This window comes from Piliocolobus tephrosceles, chromosome 1, assembly GCF_002776525.5.
Source record: "Piliocolobus tephrosceles isolate RC106 chromosome 1, ASM277652v3, whole genome shotgun sequence".
NCBI lineage: Eukaryota > Metazoa > Chordata > Mammalia > Primates > Cercopithecidae > Piliocolobus > Piliocolobus tephrosceles.
The window spans coordinates 199,207,569-199,232,424 of record NC_045434.1 but is presented as its reverse complement, the minus strand read 5'-3'; the positions used below and the strand labels follow the sequence as shown (position 1 = coordinate 199,232,424).

The 24,856-nt window shown below is 47.8% G+C and overlaps 1 protein-coding gene across 2 annotated transcripts in view; it reads right to left on the bottom strand.

Moving 5' to 3' along the window:
• The window catches only part of ASAP3 (ArfGAP with SH3 domain, ankyrin repeat and PH domain 3), a 54,810-nt gene extending 52,371 nt beyond the window's left edge, over positions 1 to 2,439 (bottom strand). For both annotated transcript variants that reach the window (XM_023219694.1, XM_023219693.1), the window contains exon 1: positions 2,131 to 2,439. In XM_023219694.1, coding sequence (XP_023075462.1) covers positions 2,131 to 2,259 — 129 coding nt within the window. In that variant the 5' untranslated portion in view covers positions 2,260 to 2,439. The remainder of the gene's footprint in view (positions 1 to 2,130) is intronic.
• Between the last annotated feature and the right edge of the window lie 22,417 nt (positions 2,440 to 24,856).

Here is a 24,856-nt window from a genome sequence, read left to right as displayed (position 1 = left end):
GAAAAGCTGTGTTTGGGGGCCACAAGCCTTTTTGTTGGAACCTCTGCGTGCACCAAACCAAAAATCTGAAGGCAAAGGAGGATAGGTTTTGTCTTGCCTGAACTGGGGCAAAGTTGAGCCCTGAAAAGAGCCTCCTGCGGCCTCTAGACCCATTCTAAGGGCCCCTCCACAACACACACAGTGCTTACACTTTACACTTACATAAATGGGCATTTCTGTCCATGGATAAGGTTCATATTGGAGCCCCTTCTCCTGCTCTAAGATTCTAATGAACAACCTGGACAGAAGGATGAACCATGAAATCCCTAAGAATGCAGATGGCACTGAGCTCTTCTGAGTCGTGAAATGTAAGGCTATGAAGACAAACCTCAGGAAGCTCTCCAAAGGATGGGCTGGACAGCAGTGTTTCCCTGTAAGCCCCACAGTAAAACAACCCACATCCACAGGCAGTGGACTCCAAGCTACTGGCTCTGCCCAAAGAAGGAAGCCAAACCTGACCGGCTGCTTATTTTAATAAAACATGTACTCCTACTATGTGCAAAGTAGTAGGCTAGGTTCCGTGAGACAAATGAGACAAGGCTAGGCTCTGTGAGACAAATGAAGACAAAAGAGACCCAATCACTGTCTAAAGAGATCTGCCAATTAAACTGATAATAATCATTCCATTTATCAAGAAGCATGGGCCAGCGCAGTGGCTCACGCCTATAATCCTAGCACTTTGAGAGGCCAAGGCAGATAGATTGCCTGAGCTCAGGAGTTCAAGAACAGCCTGACCAACATGATGAAACCCTGTCTCTACTAAAAATACAAGTATTAGCCGGGTGTGGTGGTGCACGCCTGTAATTCCAGCCGCTTGGGAGGCTGAGGAATGAGAACTGCTTGAACCCGGGAGGCAGAGATTGCAGTCAGCCGAGATTGCACCACTGCACTCCAGCCTGGGAGATAGAGCGAGACTCTGTCTCCAAAAAAAAGATTCATGCTTAATATGCATTGTCTCGTGTGAGGTACACATTATTACCCCCATTCCACAGATGACAGAACAGGTCACATGCCCACGTTCACCCAAATGGCAAACTGCAGAGCCAGCGTCTGAAAAAAGGTCTGCCTTCCCCAAAGTCGATGCTCCTTCCACAATCCTCTATCACCCTTACAAAGTGATACAGACTCCGAGATGGAGGGTCAGCCTGACCAAGAGAGAAGAAGAGAAGGAGAGATTTCCCGACACTGGTGCAGGGTGTTATGAACTACTGAGCTTTGTATCTGCCCCACAGTGGGTGCCTAGTACACTTAGGGTGAAGGGTGGAAGGATACAGCCGTTGCTGAGGTCCAAAATGCCACCCAAATTCAGGGCATCCTTTGGATGGGGAGCTGTAAAAACACATTATTCTCCGTTGGACCAAGGCCACGGGGTGTCTGTCCTAGAATATTCCTTGCAGAGGAGCTGGGGAAAGCTGCGGCAGGTTCGGAGAAGAGGAATGGAAGGAACTCCGAAGAGCATGGGAATGGGGTGGGGCAGCCTGCAAGGCCGAAAGAAAAGGCCTGGGACGCTTTGCTGGGAAAGACAAAGAGGAGAGGGGAGGGGAGAGGAGACGATAAACTTGCCAACAGCCGGGCCAAGGTGAACCCCGGCTCCTGGCGCCTTCCCATCCGCATTCATTCCACAAACGCGGGCCAAATCTCCGAACCAGCCGCAAGGGGGAGAGGGCCTCCTTGCAGCCCGGGGGAAGAAAGTTCAGGACTGAGGCGGGAAGCCTGCTTCTCAGAAGAGGAGTGACTCGGGGGGTCACACTTGTGGGGCTCCGAAGATGAAAACGCAAACTGAGGCTGGAAGGCGCTAGGCAAACACATATGTGATGAGGCGGTCACGCGGGGCACGTGGGGTACGTCCCCCGACGTACTGTGGAGTTTGTCATCGAAGTGACCTCGAGGCCCCCCAAAACGGTCCCTTGGGCCTCTCCCCGCCTCGACGGTAAGGACGCAGCTGTTGGAGATGCGCTCGGTCCTCCCAGACCTAGGGAGGGGGCAGGTTTCGGGGCGCGGTGAAGGGCCGTCGCAGCTCGGGTCACGCCTGTGGAGGTCAAGGCCAGGCCGGGCGCCGACCCCCGACCCCTCCCGCCTCGGCCCCCTTACCTCCTCCCGCGCCAGCGCCGCCCCCCGGCACCGGGGCATCTTGGCGGCGAAGGCGGCGGCCCCAGCCGGGGAGCTGAGGTCTTCCGCGGTGACGGCCAGGAACTCGGCGACGCTGAACTGCTCAGGCATGGCGGGCGCGGGCGTAGGGCTGCCGGAGCGGGGCGCGGGGGCCACTGCGCTGCTCCGCGCTCAGCCGGCCTCACTGCCTGCCGGGGGCGCCGTCCCGGCCTCCGCACGCCCAGCCCCTCCGCAGGCCCCGCCCCCGCCCTTCCAGCCGCTCTCCGATCCTCAGCTGGGACGGCCCCGCCCCCGGCCCTTCGCCGGCCTCCACGGCCACAGTCCCGGCCCCGGCCCCAGTCCCCGCCCCGCGCCGCCTCAGGCCGCACCCCCGGGCCCTCGCCTGCCCCCCTCGGCCCCGCCCCCAGCCCCTCACGGCCTCAGACCCCACCCCCTAGCTCGATGCCCCGCCCCTGGCCTCAGTGGAAACTCCTCTGCCTTTCCCCATCCCTGCCCCTCCACGGCACTGTCTCCTTTCATCCGCTCTGGGTCTTCCAAATCCTCCTCCCTCGCACCGCCCAGGCTGCCCCATCTCCGCGGCCAGTCTTAGAGCCCCCTGCCTCTTCCTCCCTCCTCTGCTGATTCGTTCCCAGTTCCCCATGACTTCGCCCCTTCTGCCCTATCCAAACCCACCCTTCCCTCTTCTCTCCCCAGCCCCGCCCAATCTCCTTGCCTCGTTCCGCCTCGAATCGCCCCACCCCTCCCTTGCTGCATACGTCCAGCTCTCAGCCTAAGCTCTGCAAGCATCCACGGATTCCCTCCTGATAACCCCCGCCGCCCCGGGGATGCGTGGCTCGGGGAGTGTGACTTGGGGAAAGTTACTTCTCTTCTCGGAACCTCAGTTTCCGTATCTGTACAATGGGAAGCTTGATGCCCGCTTGCTCGTGATGTTGCGAAGAACCGAACACGTGCGTGTACCAGTTCCCTCTTACCAGACCATCGATCGCACCCTCGCCTTTACTCTTCCTGCTCCTGCCTTTCGCCCCTTAACCTGGCCCACCATCCTTTGGGGCGGATGACGGATGGGGTTCAGGTTAGAAATCCACTTAGGTTTAGTTTTGAAGCCTGAGGTCCTCTGGGGGAAAGTTATCCAAGTAAAAAACTAGGAAAGCACCGCAGCAAGGAACATTGATTTTGAAGTCAGAGGAACCTAGATTCCAATCTTGGTTACTTTGGATAAATTGCTTGCTTCTCTAAGCCTGAATTTCCCCCTCTTAAAATGGCCTCGTGGTATTTTACTCCACAGGGCGGCAATTTAGAGAATCTTTTCTTTTCTCGCACAGAAAAGAAAAGAAAAAATAAAGAAAAAACCCGGAAAGATATGCACTAAAATGTTACTAGCTGAAGACATTATGAGTAATTTGTTTTCTTTTGGTGAATCTGTATATCCTAACTTTTATACAATGACCATATACTACTGTGTAATAGAATTAAAAGTTGACGGGCACGGTGGCTCACGCCTATAATCTTAGCACTTTGGGAAGCCGAGGTGAGCGGATCGTTCAGGAGGAGTTCAAGGTCAGCCTGAGCAACATGGTGAAACCTTGTCTCTACAAAATATACAAAAATTAGCCCTGCTGCATAGTGGCTCTTGCCTGTAGTCCCAGCTACTTGGTGGGCTGAGGCAGGAAAAATGACTTTAACCTGGGAGGTCAAGGAGGCAGTGAGCTGAGATTGTGCCATTGCACTCCAGCCTGGGTGACAAAGTGAGACCCTGTCTCGAAAGAGAGAGAGAGAGAGGAAGAAAGAAAGAAGAATTAAAAGTTGAAAAAAATGTGTACCATCTCATAGAGAAGACAACTATTCCAACAGTTCCTTTCAAGGTCAACTTCTCTTGAAACCAAACAGGCACTTTTCTTGTTATTTATTTTTAGAGACGAGGTCTCAATCTGTCGCCCAGGCTGAAGTACAATGCAATGATCATAGCTCACAGCAGCCTCAAACTCCTGGACTCAGGCACTTTTCTTGCTGGACTTCTAGGAGCACCTGACAATGTTAACCACTCCCTTCTCCTTGAAACACCCTTGCCCCTGAATCCTAGGAGAACTATTTTACTTGGTGGCCCTCCTTCCTCTGGCTGCTCCAAGAGCCCTTTCTGAGATGCGCTTCCTCCGCAGGAATCCTAAATGCTGGAGTCGTTGGGAGCTCTCTGCTAAATTCTCTGCGTGTCTCACCCTTTCAGCCTTCCTGGATTTCCTCATCCAAGCCCAACGGTAATGTTGATGTCTTCTGTACTAGTTTCCTGTTGCTGTTCTAACAAATCACCACTAACTTCCTTCAGCCTCCCAAGTAACTGGGATTACAGGCATGTGCCACCACACCCAGCTAATTTTTGTATTTTTTAGTAGAGACGGGGTTTCGCCATGTTGGCCAGGCTGGTCTCAAACTCCTGACCTCAGCTGATCCCCCCCACCTCGGCCTCCCAAAGTGCTGGGATTACAGACATGAGCCACCGCGCCTGGCCACATTTATTCTTTTACATTTCTGGAGGTCACAAGTCTGAAATGACTTTCACCGGGCTAAAACCAAGGTATCAGCGGGGCTGTACTCCCTCTGGATGCTATAAGGGAGCATCTGTTTTCTTGCTTTTCCGGCTTTGAGAGCTGTATTTTTTGCATTCTTTGGCTTACGGCACCTTCCACCTTCAAGGGCAGCAGTATCTTCAAGCATTTTACTTGCCTTCTTCCCTGTGGTCAAATTTCTCCCAGCCTCCCCACCTCTCTTCTTTTTCTTTTTTGAGACGGAGTTTCACTCTTGTTGTTGCCCAGGCTAAAGTGCAATGGTGCGATCTCAACTCACCACAACCTCCGCCTCCCAGGTTCAAGCGATTCTCCCGCCTCAGCCTCCAGAGTAGCGGGGATTACAGTCATGCGCCACTACGCCAGGCTAATTTTGTATGTTTAGTAGAGATGGGGTTTCTCAGTGTTGGTCAGGCTGGTCTCGAACTCCTGACCTCAGGAGATCCTCCCGCCTCGGTCTCCCAAAGTTTTGGGATTACAGGCGTGAGCCACGGCGCCCGGCCCCCTCTTTTTTTTTTTTCTTTCGAGACAGGGTCTTGTTCTGTCACTCCAAGCAGTGGAGTAATCACAGCTCACTGAAGTCTCAACCTCCTGGGCTTTTGCGATCCTCCCACCTCAGCCTCCCAAGTAGCTGGGACTGCAGGTGCATGACACCACGCCCAGCTAATTCAACCTCTCTCTCTCTTTTTTTTTTTTAGAGACATGATCTTGCTCTGTCGCCCAGGCTGGAGTGCAGTGGTATGATCTCAGCTCACTGCAACCTCTGCTTCCCAGGTTCAATGGATTTCTGTGCCTCAGCCTCCCGAGTAGCTGGAATTACAGGCACATGCCACCACACCTGGCTAATTTTTTTATTTTTTATTTTTATTTTTATTTTTTTGTATTTTTAGTAGAGACAGAGTTTCACCATGTTGGCCAGGTGGGTCTCGAACTCCTGACCTCAAGTAGTCCGCCCACCTGGACCTCCCAAAGTGCTCAGCCTCCCTCTTATAAGGACATCTGTGATTATATCTAGGGCCTATCCAAATAATCCAGGATAATCTCCTCATCTCAAAATCCTAAATTTAATCACATCTGCAAAGTTTATTTTGCTATATAAGTGCCATTTACAGGTTCCATGGATTAGGACCTGGATATCTTTGGGAGCCGTTACTGAGCCAACCACATCTTCCAAGGCTGTATTTCCAGCCTGGACTCTTTAGTTCAAGATCTATGTATCCAGCCGCCTATGAGACAGTTTCATTTTACCGTCTCACAGACAGACATCTCAAACTCTACGGGTCCAAAACTTAACTCACCATCTCGTATGCCCACCGCTTGCACAGATTGTTTTCTGTCCCTCTGAGGGGGTGCACCACCATGCACCCCCTCGGAGTCATCCTCTCCTCCCTTCTATCAAGCTCCGCTCAAACAAGTCTTGTCACTAGTCTCACCAGTGAGACCACCTTCTCCATCTGCAGGCCAACCCCAGTCCAGACCACCGCTACTTCTCACTTCCTCGCTGGTCTCCCTGCCCCTAATCTTGCATATCTGTTCTGTTGCTCCTCTGCTTAGAATTCTTCAGTGCTCCGCCATTGCTCTCTGAGTAAAAGCCAAACTTCCTTTCGGGAATGTCTAGCCTTGTACGGTCTTGTTGCTCCTGCCATTCACAGGCTGATCTCTCGCCTCTCTGTCCCTACTATGATTGAGCTCCTGCATTTCTCCCGTCTGTCTGTAATGCTCTCCCACCTCCTTTCAGCTGGCCAACTTAGATGTCAATTCCTCCAAGAACCCTTCCTTGACGTCCTTACTCTGGACTCCTACAGGACCCAGTATCCCCCACCACAGCAATTATCACTGTGGACTGTAATCATCTGTTTCCTTATCTGGGGCTCTGGCACACTTATTTATTTATTTATTGAGCATTTACTATGTACTAGTCACAGGGCCAAGGGCTATACAAGCAATAGCTCACTCAACACCCACTCAATGCTCACAGCAGCCCTATGCGGTAGGTGATGTTACGCTTCCCATCTCAGTGAAATGAAAGCTCAAAGAGATTAATTTGTGTAAACTCAGAATGAACAAGTTATATCACCAGGATTCCATCCCAGGTCTGTATGACTTCAAAGCCTTTTTGTTTTGTTTTATTGTTATTATTTTGAGACAGGGTCTCACTTTGTCACCCGGGCTGGAGTGCAGTGACATGATCATGGCTCACTATAGTCTAAACCTCCTGGGCTCAAGGGGTCCTCCCATCTCAGCCGCCCAGATACCTGAGACCACAGATGCGTGCCACCACACTGGGCTAACTTTTAATTTTTATGTGGAGGTCAGGGAACAGGGGTCTCACTTTGCCCAGGCTGGTCTCGAACTCTTGGGCTCAAGTGATGCTCCCTCCTCAGCTTCCCAAAGTGCTGGAATTATAGGTCTAAGCCACTGAGCCTGGCCATTCTCTCTCGCTCTCTCTTTTTAAGTAAAATAACTTTTTGTTTTTACTTAAATATTATGTGAACAATTCAATTACAGTGAAATTTTTTCTGAACTTCCAGGTTTGGGGTAATCTTTAAGTAATCTATGGGTGTTTGATATTATGCCATGCCCAAGACTATGTTTATATTGGATCAAAATAGAGAAGGAGAGAAAACTATAAGGATTCCAAGTGTTTGATGTACCTAATGCATTTAATACTGTACTCTCAGTGCCATAATTTTTAAAATAGAACCTCTCAAGATAACTTCTCCTCATTTCTGCATACAATCAATAAATATAGAGTCAGGAGCAACTACTCAAACAGTCCTCTGCTGGTATTGTTACCGGAAAGGGGTCCAAACCCCAAGAGCGGGTTCTTGGATCTCGCACAAAAAAGAATTTGGGGTGAGTCCATAGAGTCAAGTGAAAACAAGTTTATTAGGAAAGTAAAGGAATACAGAATGGCCAACCCGTAGGCAAAGCGGCCCCCAGGGGCTACCGGTTGCCCATTTTTATGGTCATTTCTTGATTATATGCTAAACAAGGGTGGATTATTCATGAGTTTTCCCAGAAAGGGGTGGGCAGTTCTCAGAACCAGGGGTTCCTTCCCTTTTTAGACCCTTTAGGGTAACTTCCTGACATTGTCATGGCATTTGTAAACTGTCATGGCACTGGTGGGAGTGTCTCTTGGCAGGCTACCGTATTATAATTAGCATATAATCAACAGTGAGGATGACCAGAGGTCACTTTTGGAGCAATCTTGGTTTTGGTGGATTTTGGCTGGCTTCTTTACCACAGCCTGTTTTATCAGCAACTTCTTTGTGATCTGTATCTCATCCTGTGACTTAGAATGCCCAACTTTCTGGGAATGCAGGCCAGTGGGTCTCAGCCTTAGCCCCTATTCAAGATGGAGTCGCTCTGGTTTAAACACCTCTGATGGTATTATTAGATTCTCGTGCTTGATTTTGGTTCACTGGCAAACTGCCACGTGCCAAGAGGAGGGTCCAGGATGCTGCTGGGGTGAAGCAGTGGGGAGGGTAAGAAATGAGCTCAGAGAGGTCCTGGGATGCTTGCTCTCTGGAGCAAGATTTTTTTCCAGATAAAATCAAACCATCAAGGAGTCGGGCACAATGGCTCATTCCTTTGGGAGGCGGAGGCGTACAGATCACTTGAGCCCAGGAGTTTCAGACCAACCTGGGCAACACAGTGAGACTTCGCTTCTACAAAAAATTAAAAAATTAGTCAGGTGTGATCTCACGTGTCTGTAGTCCTGCTATGTTCTGCTACTCAGGAGGCTGAGGTGGGAGGATTGCTTGAGCCCAGGAGTATGAGGCTATAAACAGCTTTGATCACGCCACTGGTTAGAGACAGGGTCTCGCTCTGTCACCCAGGCTGGAGCACAGTAGTGTGATCATAGCTCTATAACCTTGACCGATCCTCCCGCCTCAACCTCCAGAGTCATTGCAACTACAGGTGCGTGCCACCATGCCTGGCCTTGCGATATTCTCTTAAACTCCGCCTGATCAGGATTTTGCTCCCACCAGCCACTGAACTGCTCTCATCAAGGCCACCAGTGACCCCCTGCTCGCTGAAGCCAGAGGTCAGTGCTCAAAGCCTTTTTTGTTTTGTTTTACTGCAGCCCCTCCAGCTGCTGCCTAACGTCTCCCCCATTTCTTCACTTGGCCCCAAGACACCACACTTCTTTGATTTTCTTCCTCTGTCACTAGTGGCCCCTTCTTGAACTCCTTGGTTGGTTCCTCCTCTTCTTTCTGATTTCTCAGCACTGAGGACTCCTCTCCACTCTCCACGCTCACTCCCTTGGGTATTCCACCCAGTCCCATGGCTTTAAATATCATCTAGATCCTGGTGATTCCCAGCTTGTAACTCCAGCCTGGACCCTCTCCCTTGACCTGCAGATTACTATATCCAACTGCTTCCTGACATGTCTGCCTGGAAGTCTGGTAGGCCATCTTGAACTTAACCTATGCAAAGCTGAATTCCTGGCTTCCTTACCCAAAGCACCTACACACACACACATGCACACATGCACGCACATGCACATACCTCTTCCTCATCTAAACTGGTGGCAGCTTCCTGTTTTTTTTTTTTTTTTTTTTTTTTTTTTGAGACAGAGTCTCGTTCTGTTGCCCAGGCTGGAGTGCAGTGGTGCAATCTTCGCTCAGTGCAACCTCCACCTCCCGGGTTCAAGCGATTCTCCTGCCTCAGCCTCCCAAGTAGCTGGGATTACAGGGGTGTGCCACCATGCCCAGCTAATTTTTGTATTTTTTAGTAGAGACAGGGTTTCACCATGTTGGTCATACTGGTCTTGAATTTCTGACCTCATGATCCGCCCACCTCAGCCTCCCAAAGCGCTGGGATTACAGGCGTGAGCCACCATGCCCAGCCCACAACTTCCATTCTCTAGTGTTCAGGATGAACATTCTTGATGGTATTATTAGATTCTTGACTCTCTTTCTCTCACACCCCACATCATGAAATCCATTGGCTCTAGCCCTAAAATATATCCAGAACCCCACTCCTCATCATTCCACTGCTAGTGACCTGGTCCAAGCACCATGACCTCTTGCCTGGATCACTGCAGGAGGCCTCACTGTGCTCTCTGCTTCCACCCTTGCTCCTCTACAGCCTATTCTTCTTCTTCTTCTTTTTTTTTTTTTTTTTTTTTGAGACAGGGTCTCCTCTGTTGCCCAAGTTGGAGTGCAGTGGCACAATCTTGGCTCACTGCAACCTCCCAGCTTCAAGCAATTCTCATGCCTCATCCTCCCGAGTAGCTGGAATTACAGGCATGTACTACCATGCCCAGCTAATTTTTGTATTTTTAGTAGAGATGGGGCTTCACCATGTTAGCCAGGCTGGTCTTGAACTCCTGAGCTCAAGTGATCCGCCCATCTCGGCCTCTCAGAATGCTGGGATTACAGGTGTGAGCCACCGTGCCTGGCTTATAGCGTATTATCAACTGACCAGCAAGTGACTCTGATACCAGATTATGTCATTGCACTCTGCAAAACCCTCTAATGCCTCTCACTCAGGCCAAAAGCCAAGCCCTTGCATGGCCTGAAGGCCTTACGTAATTTGCCTTCCTCTGACCTCATGCCTTCTCACACTCCCTCTCCTCCACTGCTCCAGTCACACTGACTTCCTTAGTGTTCCTTAGTGTTCACTCGGCACACTTGTGCCCCAGGACCTTTGCGCTGGCTACTCCTCCTGCCTGACATGCTCTTCCCGCAGATATCCACATGGCCAATGTTCTCACTTCTTTCTGCCAAGTCTTAGCCCAAATGCCACCATCTCAGGGAGGCTTATCCTGACCACTCAATTTAACTGCAATTGGCCGGGTATGGTATCCCACTCCTATAATCCCAGAACTTTGGGATGCTGAGGCAGGCAAGTCACCTGAGCCCAGGAGTTCAAGATCAGCCTGGGCAACATGGCAAAACTCCATCTCTACAAAAATTTGGTGGGTGTGGTGGCACACGCCTGTAGTCCCAACTACTTGAGAGGCTGAGGCGGGAGGATCACCTGGGCCCAGGGAGGTTGAGGCTGCGAAGAACTGTGACCACACCATTGCACTCCAGCCTGGGCAACAGAATGAGACCCTGTCTCAAAAAACAAACAGACTATGATCATGATTATTATTATTATTATTATTATTATTATTATTATTTGAGACAGAGTCTCAAATTGTCACCCAGGCTGGAGTGCAGTGGTGTGATCTTGGTTCACTGCAACCTCCACCTCCCAGGCTGAAGCAATTTTCATGCCTCGGCCTCCTGAGTCGGTGGGATTACAGGCACACGCCACCATGCTCGGCTAATTTTTTTTTTTGTATTTTTAGTAGACACCAGGTTTCACCATGTTGGTCAGGCTGGTCTCAAACTCCTAGCCTCAGATGATCCGCCTGCCTTGGCCTCCCAAAATGCTAGGATTACAGGCATGAGCCACTGTGACCAGTCAGGACTATGATTATGTTAGGTCTACCTAGATAATCCAATATAATCTCCCCATCTCAGGGTCAGCTGATTTGCAGTCTTATCGCCTGTAATCTTAATTTTCCGTTGCCATGTAATATCACAGATTCACAGGTTCGGGGGATTAGGACATTGGATATCTTTTGGGAGTAGAGCATTATTCTGCCTACCATGATGGGTAAGTAAGAAAACACTGTTGGCCGGGCACGGTGGCTCACGCCTGTAATCCCAGCACTTTGGGAGGCTGAGGTGGGTGGATCATGAGGTCAGGATTTCAAGACCAGCCTGGCCAAGATGGTGAAGACCCACCTTTATTAAAAATACAAAAAAATTAGCCAGGCATGATGGCAGATGCCTGTAATTCCAGCTACTCAGGAGGCTGAGACAGAGAATTGCTTGAATCCAGGAGGCGGAGGTTGCAGTGAGCCAAGATTGTGCCACTGCAGTCCAGCCTGGGTGGGAGTCTCAAAAAAAAAAAAAAAAAAAAAAAAAGAAAGCACTGTTGTTGGGCAATGACATATAGGGACTTGGAGCTATGAGTACACCTGTGCTCAAAAAGCTACCAGGGATCCCCACTGCCTCCAGGATAAGGGCAAGACCTCTCAGCCTAGCAGGCAAAGCATGTCATGAATTGACCTATATTCCCATTTTGTGAACAGGTATTTTCTGGCTTCCTTGCTTCCATTCTACCTGAAAGCCCTTTTCTTCCATTTATGATCTTGAAAGTCCTTCAATTCATTATGGTCAAGTTCAAATGTTACCTCTTCCGTGAAACCTTTCCAGAACCCCCAGAATGATTCTCCCTCCACTGTTGCTATTATGGAATTTGTCTTGATGGGAGCTGTTTGTGTATGTACCAGTTGGGGGTCGTTCCCATCTAAGCATGGGCACCTGGACCACGGAGACCACCTCAGCATAGGTCAGCAGTTCTCACACTTGAGTGTGCATCTGAATCACCTGGAGGACTTATTAAAATGCAGACTCCTGGGGCCAACATCCAGAATTTCAGATTCAGTTGATGTGGGATGGGACCCAGTCATCTGCATTTTTTTTTTTTTTTTTTTTTTGAGACAGAGCCTTGCTCTGTCTCCAAGGCTGGAGTGCAATGGTGCGATCTTGGCTCACTGCAACATCCACCTCCTGAGTTCAAGCGATTCTCCTGCCTCAGCCTCCTGAGTAGCTGGGATTACATGCGCCTGCCACTGTGCCCGGCTAATTCTTGGTATTTTTAGTAGAGACAGGGTTTCACCATGTTGGCCAGGCTGGTCTTGAATTCTTGACCTCAGGTGATCCGCCCGCCTCGGCCTCCCAAATTGCTGGGATTACAGGCGTGAGCCACCACGCTGGGCCAGTCATCTGCATTTCTAACAACTACCCAGGTAATCCTGATGCTGCTGGTCTGGGGAGTACACTTTGAGGACCACAGGCACAGAAGTGGAGATGGTGTCATCAGGCTAGACCTGTCTTCAAATCTCAGCTCTGCCTCTTACTCTGTGATTCTGGATATGTCCCTGTCCCTCTCCAAGCTGCTTTCTCATCTAAAAAAGGATTCATCTTCCCCTCCCAACTGGGGTGATGTGAGGAGTAACAGGCTTAAGACAATTCCATGTACCTTGCAGGTTCTTAATAAAAGGCATGAAGTTCTACCTCTAAAATTTTCCTCCACCTGTGTTTTGCCTTCCTACTAGGTGCTCAATAAAAATTCATGAATTGATTTTAGGGGAAACTACTGCCTTGGACACTTGGAAAAAAGGTGCTGGCAGCTGGGCGCAGTGGCTCATGCCTGTAATCCTAGCACTTTGGGAGGCTGAGGAGAGCAGATCACTTGAGGTCAGGAGTTCAAGACCAGCCTGGTGAAACCTCATCTCTACTAAAATAAACAAACAAATAAATAAATAAATAAATAAATAAATAAATAAATAAATAAAATAATAAAAATACAAAAATTAGCTGGGCTTGGTGGCGTGCGCCTGTAGTCCTGGCTACTCGAGAGGCTGAGGTATGAGACTCACTTGAACCCAGGAGGTGGAGGTTGCAGTGAGCCAAGATTGTGCCACTGCACTCCAGCCTGGGCAACAGAGCAAGACTCTGTCTCAAAAAAAAGCTGGCAACACGAAAAGAGATGGGTATGTCTGGGTCAAAGGAATGTGAATGACCTTCACACTGGTGAGCATTTTCCTGACAATAACCATCACGTCAGAAGTGACAGCAGATCAACTGTATTGCAAGTTCATGGCCATTTATCCACAAAAGCTTCCCTAGTACCTCCAAGGAACCTGGTGACTGGTGGCCCTGCCGGGGTTACAGAGCTCGAGAGAAGGCGATGATCCTGAAAGGGCTCAGACCATGAGGAAGATTTGTGTAAATAGAGAAATAATGAGGCCAGGCATAGTGGCTCATACCTGTAATCCCAAAACTTTGGAAGGCTGAGGCAGGAGGATGGCTTGAGCCCAGGAGTTTGAGACCAGCCTGGGCAAATGTAGTGAGACTCCATCTCTTAAAAAAAAAAATACGAAAATTAGGCTGGATGTGGTGGCTCACACCTGTAATCCCAGCACTTTGGGAGGCCAAGGCGGGCAGATCACGAGGTCAGGAGATCAAGACCATCCTGGCTAACATGGTGAAACCCCATCTCTACTAAAAATACAAAAAATTAGCTGGGTGTGGTGGCGGGTGCCTGTAGTCTCAGCTACTCAGGAGGCTGAAGGAGGAGAATCACTTGAACCCAGGTGGCAGAGGTTGCAGTGAGCCCAGGTCGCACCATTACACTCCAGCCTAGGCAAAAGAACAAGACTCCATCTCAAAAAAAAAAAAAAGAAGAAGGAAGAAGGAAGAAGAAGAAGAAGGAAGGAGAAGGAGAAGGAGAAAGAAGAAAGAAGAAGAAGAAATAGCAGTATCAGGCTTGTCCCAGGGACCTGAAAGTACAGCCTAGTAGTGGTGGTGGGGTAGGGGATTGCTGGCCTCAGGGGATGCATTGTCTGGGAAGAGGATTCCTTGTGGCTGGGACACTGCCTATAGGTTTCCCCAGGGGCCTGTTTCCTTAGAATACCAAATACACACACATGCATATCATGCTTCCTTTGCTGCTCCGGAAGCCAGGTGTCTTCTCACAGTTTATATTTGAGGGACTACTAGTCAGATTGTTTGTGGGCAAAAGACTATGTCTTTGTTTCTCCAGCATCTGGCAGTGTACACACACAGGAAATCTCAAAGGTCAGAATGGAGCCCCCATAATGTCAGTTAGGAGGCTGGACCACATGGAAGTCATAAGCATGGTCCTTGGAGCTTAGATGACCATGTTGCAGTCTAGTTGTATCACCAGGTGAAGTGCCTCTCCTGCTCACCCTTACTAGCTGTGTGACCTCACATAAGTAAATTCACCTCTTTGAGCCTCACTGGTTATAATAATGCCTATTCTAAAAGGTTTTCGAAAAGATGACATAGACTAAAACCTGGTCTCTAAAGAGATCTCAATAAAAGTTAGCTTTTCCCAGTTGCTGCATTTGGCAAAGTGGCCACCAGAGGGCAGTGGTCCCCATGCTGGGAAAATAACCTGTCTGGGCAGAGGCCTAGAAAGTGCTGACCAGGCAAACACTCTTAGAGTGGTCAGGGATCCCTTTAATTGAGGGACTACACACTCCAGGAAGGGGTATGTGGCCATAACTAGGTCAACACCACCACCAGCCAATGGATACACTGGGCATCCTGCTGGTCACCCTTTGCTGTGGTCATTTGAGGACTGGCACAAGCCTTAGAATCAGTGAATTGAGATGTACTGGGACGCTCTATTCTATGTTTGTTTTGTTTTTTGTTTTTTTTAGATGGAGTCTCACTCTGTCACTCAGGCTGGAGTGCAGTGGCGTGATCTCGGCTCACTGCAATCTCCACCTCCCGGGTTCAAGCGATTCTCTTGCCTCAGCCTCCCAAGTAGCTGGGACTACAGGCATATGCTGCCACACCAGGCTAATTTTTTGTATTTTTGTGGAGACAGGGTTTCACCATGTTGCCCAGGCTGGTGGTGAACTCCTGAGCTCAGGCAATCTGCCCACCTCACATATTTTAACCATGGAGCCACCTGGCCTTTTCCCAAAGAGCTCCTTCTGCCTGCTGTGCAACCTTCTCCCCTTCTTTCTTTTGGCAAACGTCTCCTTCAGGCCCATCCCCAACCTTCTCTGAGTCCATCCTTCCATAGATGGAGTCCGTCCTTCCACAAATGGAGTATATCCAAGCTCCCAGAGCATTCCGTTCTTCCTTGATGGTGACATTAACAATTTCATAAACCACATATTTATAATACATGAGGTTTGGCTAGAGGTTAAGAGTAGGGCTTCCTGGGGGTGCACAGCCTGGGCTCCATCACATGCTGTGTGACTTTGTACACATTGCCCTACCTCTCTGAATCTCAATTTCCTCATTTGTAAACATGGGGCTAATAACAATACCTACTTTATAGAGTTTTGCTGGAAACCACATAGCCATCACTTTTTTTTTTTTTTTTTTTTTTTGAGACGGAGTCTGGCTCTGTCGCCCAGGCTGGAGTGCGGTGGCCGGATCTCAGCTCACTGCAAGCTCCGCCTCCCAGGTTTACGCCATTCTCCTGCCTCAGCCTCCCGAGTAGCTGGGACTACAGGCGCACGCCTCGTCGCCCGGCTAGTTTTTTGTATTCTTTAGTAGAGACGGGGTTTCACCGTATTCGCCAGGGTGGTCTCGATCTCCTGACCTTGTGATCCGCCCGTCTCGGCCTCCCAAAGTGCTAGGATTACAGGCTTGAGCCACCGCGCCCGGCCAGCCATCACTTTTAATGGCGAAAACTGCAATTACTTTTGCACCAATCTAATAAATGATTTTTGTTTGTGGCTTTTTTTTGGTTGTTTGAGATGGGGCCTCACTCTGTTGCCCAGGCTGGAGTGCAGTGGCATGATTATGACTCACTGCACCCTAGACCTTCTGGGATCAGGTGATCCTTCCAGCTCAGCCTCACAAAGGGCTGGGACTACAAGCATGCCACCACCACATCCGGCTAATTTTTGTATTTTTTATAGAGATGGGGTTTCACTATGTTGTCCAGGCTGGTCTCAAACTCATGGGCTTAAGTGATCCACCTGCCTTCCAAAGTGCTGGGATTACAGGTGTGAGCCACCACGCTTGGCTGGAAGCTAAATGATGTTATGCACACAAGGCCCTAATTTGTTGAACAAATGAATGAACAAGTGAGTGAATCCCCTGGGCTGTGAGCTCCTCAGGAATAGGGATTGCTTTCTTTCTTTTTTACATTTTGCAATGTCTGAATCCCAGTGTGGGCATTGCATGTTTTCCGGTGCAGTGGTCATCAAAGTGGTGTCCTCCTGACCAGCATTCTCAACATCACCTTGGAGCTTGCTAGAAATGCCCCCTTTTTTTTTTTTCTGAGATGGAGTTTCACTCTTGTTGCCCAGGCTAGGGTGCAATGATGCAATCTCAGCTCACTGCAACCACTGCCTCCCAGGTTCAAGCAATTCTCCTGCCTCAGCCTCCCAAGTAGCCGGGATTACAGGCATACGCCACCACACCCGGCTAATTTTGTATTTTTAGTAGAGACAGGGTTTCTCCATATTGGTCTGGCTGGTCTCGAACTCCTCACCTCAGGTGAGCCACCTGCCTTGGTCTCCCAAAGTGCTGGGATTACAGGCATGACCCACCACACCTGGCCCAGAAATGTCCATTTTTAGGTCCCACCCCTGACCTACTGAATCAGAAATTCTAGGGATGGAGCCCAGCAAGCTGTACTCTAACAAGCCCTCTGATTCTGATGAGCACTGAAGTTTGGGATCTACCAGCCAGCACATAGAGGCTCAAAGGTGTTTGGCCGGGCACGGTGGCTCAAGCCTGTAATCCCAGCACTTTAGGAGGCCGAGACGGGCGGATCATGAGGTTAGGAGATCAAGACCATCCTGGCTAACACGGTGAAACCCCATCTCTACTAAAAACACACACACACACACACACACAAAAACTAGCCGGGCGTGGTGGCGGGCGCCTATAATCCCAGCTACTCGGGAGGCTGAGGCAGGAGAATGGCATAAGCCCGGGAGGCGGAGCTTGCAGTGAGCTGAGATCCGGCCACTGCACTCCAGCCTGGGCAACAGAGCAAGACTCCGTCTCAAAAAAAAAAAAAAAAAAAAAAAAAAAAAGGTGTTTGTTTAAATATGTGTTCAAATCCATAAACTTTATATGGTTGGTTGGAATTAGAATTGGCTGTAAGCTCCATAAAGTCAGGGGGCATAGTTTCCCTAGCACCAGGCAGAGGCAGGCACATAGTAGATGCTCAAAAAAGGTTTGTGGGCCAGGCTCGGTGGCTCATGCCTGTAATCCCAACACTTTGGGAGGCAGAGGCAGGCGGATCACTTGAGGTCAGGAGTTCGAGACCAGCCACCTGTCCAAAATGGCAAAACCCTGTCTCTACTAAAACTACAAAAATTAACCTGGTGTGGTGGCGGGCGCCTGTAGTCCCAGCTACCCAGGAGGCTGAGGCACGAGAATTGCTTGAACCCTAGAGGCGGAAGTTGCAGTGAGGCAAGATTGCGCCACTGCACGCTAGCCTGGGTGACACAGTGAGACTCTGCCTCAAATAAAAAAAAAAAAAAAAAAAGGAAAATTCTGTGAAACAAATGAGTGAAGAGCCCTTTTGGTTCTTTTTATGATTCTCAGTATCTTAGATTTTCCAAAGTTCAGTTTTATTACCTGTTCTCTCTTCCAGGATCTGTGGAAGGATCTACAAGCAAAGTAAGCAGCTTAATATACATAACAAAAAAGTATTGTCACACTGTTGAGCCCTTTGAAACTCTCAGTTAAAACCCCCTGAAAGGTTTGCTTTTCTATCCCTGCTGCAACCCAGAGCTTGAGGCACCTCAAGAGTCCTGCTGCAGATGCACACCTGCCAGGCCTTGGCCATCCAGGGAAAGACAAAGCAATTTCTTAAGGCAGGTAAACATCCTTGACAAGGAGGGAGCAGTAGTTATGACCCAATCTTGGAACAGGGTAGATGCCCAATAAATGTCTGATAAATAAATGACCCTTGTTCGGGACAACATTGTAGTTAATTGCATAAGTTCTAAACAGACTGGCAGTGGCTTTTTTCTTATTCCTTGTTTTATTGCTTTGTCCAGGATCACTAATACGATGTTGATTTGTAGGAATGATACTGGGTGTCTTTCTCTTATTTCTAAAGTTTCACCATTAAGTTTGATATTTGCTATAGAAAGTAATTCCTGTGTATTATTATTTAGCTATCAGTTTTCTAAAAATCGTGAATGAGCATTGAATGTTTCAAGTGTTTTTCCTGTATCTATGGAGATGGTCACATGGGTTTTTTCTTTAATTTGTTAATGTGAAGGGTTGCACTGATTGCTAAATAATACACAGGAACCGTCACTATATCACCTTTAGAATATTTTCATCACACCCCCATAAGACCCTGTGTCCATTAGCAGTCATTCCTCTTCTCCCCTCCCCAACAACCTTAAGTAGCCATGAATCTCTATACATTTGCCTATTCTGGATATTTTATATAAGTGAGATGACATAGGTCAGGCATGGTGGCTCACACTTATAATCTCAGTATTTTGGGAGGCCAAGCCAGGAGGATCACTTGAACCCAGGAGTTTAAGATCAACCTGGGGAACATAGTGAGACTTTGTCTCTATAAAAACTCAAAAAATTAGCTGTAGGTTGGTTCATTACTTTCTTGATGATGTCCTTTGCAACAAAGAAGTGTTTACTTTTAGGTCGGGTGCGGTGGCTCACGCCTGTAATCCCAGCACTTTGGGAGGCTGAGGCGGGTAGATTATGAGGTCAAGAGATCGAGACCATGCTAACCAACATGGTGAAACCCCGTCTCTACTCAAAATACAAAAATCAGCTGCGCGTGGTGGCGTGTGCCTGTAGTCCCAGCTATTTGGGAGGCTGAGGCAGCAGAACCACTTGAACCCCGGAGGTGGAGGTTGCAGTGAGCCGAGATTGCGCCACCGCACTCGATCCTGGCAACAGAGAGAGATTCCATCTAAAAAAAAAAGCTTTTGATTTTAATAAAGTCCAATTTATCTATTTTCTTCCTTTTGTTGCTTGTGCTTCTGGTGTCATATTTAAGAAATTATTATTTTGAGAGGCAAGGCAGGAGGATCACTTGAGGCCAGGAGTTCAAGACCAGCCCGAGCAACACAGGAAGACCCTGTCTCTATAAAAAATTTAAAAATTAACTGAGCATGATGGCAGGCAAGTAGTGCCTGTAGTCCCAGCTACACAGGAGGCTGAGGCAGGAGGACTGCTTGAGCCCAGGAGGTCGAGGCTGCCGTGAGCTGTGTTCACATCACTGCACTCCAGCCTGGGTGAGAGATGAGAGCCTGTCTCAAAAAAAAAAAAAAGTCAGTAATTGTTGCCTAATATAAGGTCACAAAGATTTATGCCTCTGCTTTTTTCTAAAAGTTTTATAGTTTTAGCTTATATATTTAGATCTTTGATGCATTTCTGAGTCAAATTTTGTATATGTTGTGAGTTAGGAGGTCCAACTTCATCCTCTTTCCTTTTTTTTGTTTTGAGACAGAGTCTTGCTCTGTCACCCAGGCTGGAGTGCAGTGGCGCCATCTCTGCTCACTGCAACCTCTGCCTCCCGGGTTCAAGCAATTCTCCTGCCTCAGCCTCCTGAGTAGCTGGGATTACAGGCATGCACCACCATGCCTGGCTAATTTTTGTATTTTTAGTAGAGACGAGGTTTCACCATGTTTGCCAGGCTGGTCTTGAACTCCTGACCTCAAGTGATCCACCTGCCTCAGCCTCCCAAAGTACTGGGATCCAGCTTCATTCTTTCACATGTGGATCCAATTGTCCCAGAGTTATTTGTTGAAAAAAATTCTTCTTTCTCCATTGAATTGTCTTGGAACTCTTCTTAAAAATCAGTTGACTGTAATGAGGGCTCATTTCTAGACTCTCAATTCTATTCCATTGATCTATTTGTCTATCCTTATGCTTGTGTTGACTACTGTAACTTTGTGTAAGTTTTGAAATAGGGAAGTTCTCTAGCTTCGTTTTTCTTATCAAGATTATCAGCCAGGCACAGTGGCTCATGCCTGTAATTCCAGCACTTTGGGAGGCTGAGGTGGGCGGATCACATCAGGAGATCGAGACCATCTTGGCTAGCACGGTGAAACCCCGTCTCTAATATACATCTAAAAATACAAAAAATTAGCCGGGCATGGTTGCGGGCGCCTGTAGTCCCAGCTACTCGGGAGGCTGAGGCAGGAGAATGGCCTGAACCCAGGAGGTGGACCTTGCAGTGAGCTGGGATCGCGCCACTGCACTCCAGCCTGGGCAACAGAGCAAGACTCTGTCTCAAAAAAAAGAAAAAGAGAGACTATCTTGGCTGTTCTGAGTCCCTCGAATTTCTATATGAATCTTAGGATCAGCTTGTCAATTTCTGCAAAGTCCACTGGAATTTTGATGGTGACTACATTGAATCTGGAAGTCAATTTGGGAAATATTGCCATTTTAACAATATTAAGTCTTCCAATCCATGAATATAAAATGTCTTTCCATTTAATAAGGTATTATTTAATTTCATTCAATTAAAATACAAAGTATTATTTAGTACTTTGCAGTTTTCAGAGTATAAGTTTTGCATTTCTTTTGTTAAATCTATCCCTAAGTATTTTATTATTTTTGGTGTTATTGTAAAAGACAGTGTTTTCTTAATTTTATTTTTTGGGTTTTTCATTGCCATGTATAGAAATACTACTGATTTTTGTATACTAATCTTGTATCCTGCAACCTTATTAAACTCATTTAGTAGTATTTTTTAATGCGTTCCTTAGAATTTTCTACATTATCTGCAAATAGAGATGATTTTGCTTGTTCCTATCAATCTAGTTGCTCACCATGCTATTTTCTTGCCTAATTGTCTTGGCTAGAACCTCCAGTACAGTGTTGAATAGCAATGGAGGGAGTGGGTATCCTTGTCTTGTTTCTGATCTTGGGGCCAGGGTTGGGAGAGAAGCATTCAGTATCTCACCGTTATGTATGACACTAATTGTGGGTTTTTCATAGATGCTCTTTATCAGGTTGAGAAAGTTCTTTTCTATTCCTAGTTTCTTGTTTTTAGTTTCTTGATTTTTTTTTTTAATCATGAAGGCGTGTGAAATTTTTTCAAGTTTTTTCTGCATCATTAAGATGATCATGTGGTTTTCATTCTTTATTTTACAGATATGCGTATTACACTAATTGATTTTTGGATGTTAAACCAGTCTTGCATTCCTGGGATAAGTCCGATGAAGTGTAATTCTTTTTATTTTTATGTTGCTGGATTTGGTTTGCTTGTGTTTTGTTGAAAATTTTTGCATCTCTATTTATAAGCGCCCTCATCCCCATTTATAATTAATCCCATTCCTACCCTAATCCCTCAGGCAATCACAGTCACCAATCTTTCTTTTTCTTTTTCTTTTCTTTTTCTTTCTCTCTCTCTCTTTTTTTTTCTTTTTCTTTCGTTCTTTCTTTCATTCTTTCTTTCTCTCTCTGTTTCTGAGGCAGGGTCTTACTCTGTCACCCAGGCTGGAGTGCAGCACCATCTCGGCTCATTGCAAACTCTGCTTCCTGGGTTCAAGTGATTCTCCTGCCTCAGCAGCCCAAGTAGCTGGAACCACAGGCATGCACCACCATACCCAGCTAGTTTTGTTTGTTTTTTGTTGAGACTAGGTCTCACTATGTTGCCCAGGCTGGTCTTGAACTCCTGAGCTCTGGTAATCCACCCGCCTTGGTCTCTCAAAGTGTTGGGATTACACGCGTGAGCCACCGCGCCCAGCCTACTTATTCTTTGTAGATTTTTTCTGGTTTTCATGTCTCATGTACATGGAATTATATGTGATCTTTTGTGATTTGCTTCTGTCATTTAGCACCATGTTTTTGAGGATCATATTGTATCATGTATCAGTACTTTGTTCCTCTGTATAGTTGAGTAGTATTACACTGTATGAATCTAATACATTTTGTCTATCTGTTCACCAGTTGATGGATATTTAGGTATTTCCAGTTTGGGGCTATTATGAATAATGCTGCTAGAAACATTTGTGTACGCCGGGCGCGGTGGCTCAAGCCTGTAATCCCAGCACTTTGGGAGGCCGAGACGGGCGGATCACAGGGTCAGGAGATCGAGACCATCCTGGCTAACACGGTGAAACCCCGTCTCTACTAAAAATACAAAAAACTAGCCGGGCGAGGTGGTGGGCGCCTGTAGTCCCAGCTACTCCGGAGGCTGAGGCAGGAGAATGGTGTAAACCCGGGAGGCGGAGCTTGCAGTGAGCTTGCAGTGATCCGGCCACTGCACTCCAGCCTGGGAGACAGAGCCAGACTCCGTCTCAAAAAAAAAAAAAAAAAAAAAAAAAAAAAAAGAAACATTTGTGTCCAAGTTTGTGTCCAAGTCTTGTATTTGCATAGACATATGTTTTCATTTCTCTTGAAGTAGAAATGAACCTACTTCAAGTAGGAATAATTCTATACCTAGGAGTAAAATTGGGTCTTATGGTAGTTTTATGTTTATCTTTTTGAGGAGCTGCCAAATTGTTTTCCAAAGTGGCTTCAAATTTTACATCCCCAACAATGTATGAGGGTTACTTGGGAACTTCTGAGTGTTTCCATATCTATAAAGTGATTATAAGAGTAACTCTGATTTCCTGAAGTTGTTGTGAGCATTAAATGAGATTATGGTATATGAAGGCCAGGAAGCCTTCCAAAATGACCAGCCCCCCTCCCACCAACTCCTGTAATGTATACCAATCACTACAATTGTTACATTATTTATAATTAGATTTTTATGTTTGTGTTTTGTGAGCATCCTGAAAATGGGGACTAGGTCTTATTCATATGTATCTTCTCAGTGCCCAACATGTAATAGATATTCAATAAGCTATAACGATATCCATGTGCAAAGTACTAATGATTACACGTTATGTCAAGAAAACTACAAAAAAATTCTTGAACGGGGCCTTGAAGAATAAGTAGGCGCCCAACTCAGCTGAAATGGAGCACAGGGCATCCTAGCTGGAAGGAACAGGTCCAGAAGAGGGAAGACATGTCGATTTCAGGAGATGACAAGGAAGCCCAGTGTGGCGGTGGTGGTGGGAAAGGGTGGCCAGGGAGGCCACAGGTAAGGTAGAGGAAGCCAGCTGGAAGTTGTAAATAGCCATTCATACCACACAAAAGGGTTAGAACTTCATCCTGAGGGCAGAGAGGAGTCATGGATGGGCATTAAGCAGGAGAGTAACATGACTAGAACTACATTTTAGAAAGATCTCTCTGGGGATTGCTTCTTAGCCTTTTGGCTGAGATCAAGTGTAGAAAGACCTCTGTGGGGTAGCAGAAGTCAGCTCAAACTTCACCTGCATTAGAATCACCTGGGAGGCTGGGCGCGGTGGCTCAAGCCTGTAATCCCAGCACTTTGGGAGGCCGAGATGGGCGGATCACGAGGTCAGGAGATCGAGACCATCCTGGCTAACACGGTTAAACCCCGTCTCTACTAAAAAATACAAAAAACTAGCCGGGCGAGGTGGCGGGCGCCTGTAGTCCCAGATACTCCGGAGGCTGAGGCAGGAGAATGGCGTAAACCCGGGAGGCGGAGCTTGCAGTGAGTGAGATTGCGCCACTGCACTCCAGCCCGGGCGACAGAGCGAGACTCCGTCTCAAAAAAAAAATAAAATAAAATAAAAAAAGAATCACCTGGGAGATTCATGGAGCCTCAGAAATTCTGAGTCCTGCCCTGTGAGTTTCTTATGCAGCAAGTCTGAGGCAAGGTCTTTTTTTTTTTTAGACGGAGTCTTGTTCTGTCGCCCAGGCTGGAGTGCTATGGCGCCATCTCGGCTCACTGCAACCTCCGCCTCCTGGGTTCAAGTCATTCTCATGCCTCAGCCTCCCGAGTAGCTGGGATTACAGGTGCCTGCCACCATGCCCAGCTAATTTTTTTTTTTTTTGTATTTTTAGTAGAGACGGGGTTTCACTGTGTTAGCCAGGATGATCTCGATCTCCTGACCTTGTGATCTGCCCGCCTTGGCCTCCCAAAGTGTTGGGATTACAGGTGTGAACGACTGCACCCGGCCTTTTTTTTCGAGACAAGAGTCTCACTATGTAGCCCAGGCTAGAGTGCCGTGGTGCCGTGGTGTGATCTCACTGCATCCTCTGCCTCCTGTTCAAGCAATTCTCCTGCCTCAGCCTCCTAAGTAGCTTGGATTACAGGCGCCCACCACCACGCCCGGCTGATTTTTAAATATTTTTTAGTAGAGATGGGGTTTCAGCATGCTGGCCAGGCTGGTCTTGAACTCCTGATCTCAAGTGATCCACTGCACCCAGCCTGAGGTATGGTCTTGAATATGCGTGCCTCACATTTCCAGATGATACTGCTGCTGCTGGTCTGAGGACTACAGTTGGACCCACTGATGTAGAGGGTGGGATGGAGAGTGTGGGCAGCAAGACCATTCAGGAAGCTGTGGAAATAGCCCAGATGGGAGGTGACAGAGGCAAGGCTGATCACAGTTTAGATCTGGGTGCTGCGAACTTTTCAATGCCTTAATGGTGAGATTGTAAGCATGGTGATAAAAGGCTGTTTCTTGGAGGGAAATCCACTGGGCAATCATGTGCCCCCGGCACTGGCCAGGACAGCACCCAACACCCAGCTTGGGGGGACCAGATCTACAAAGA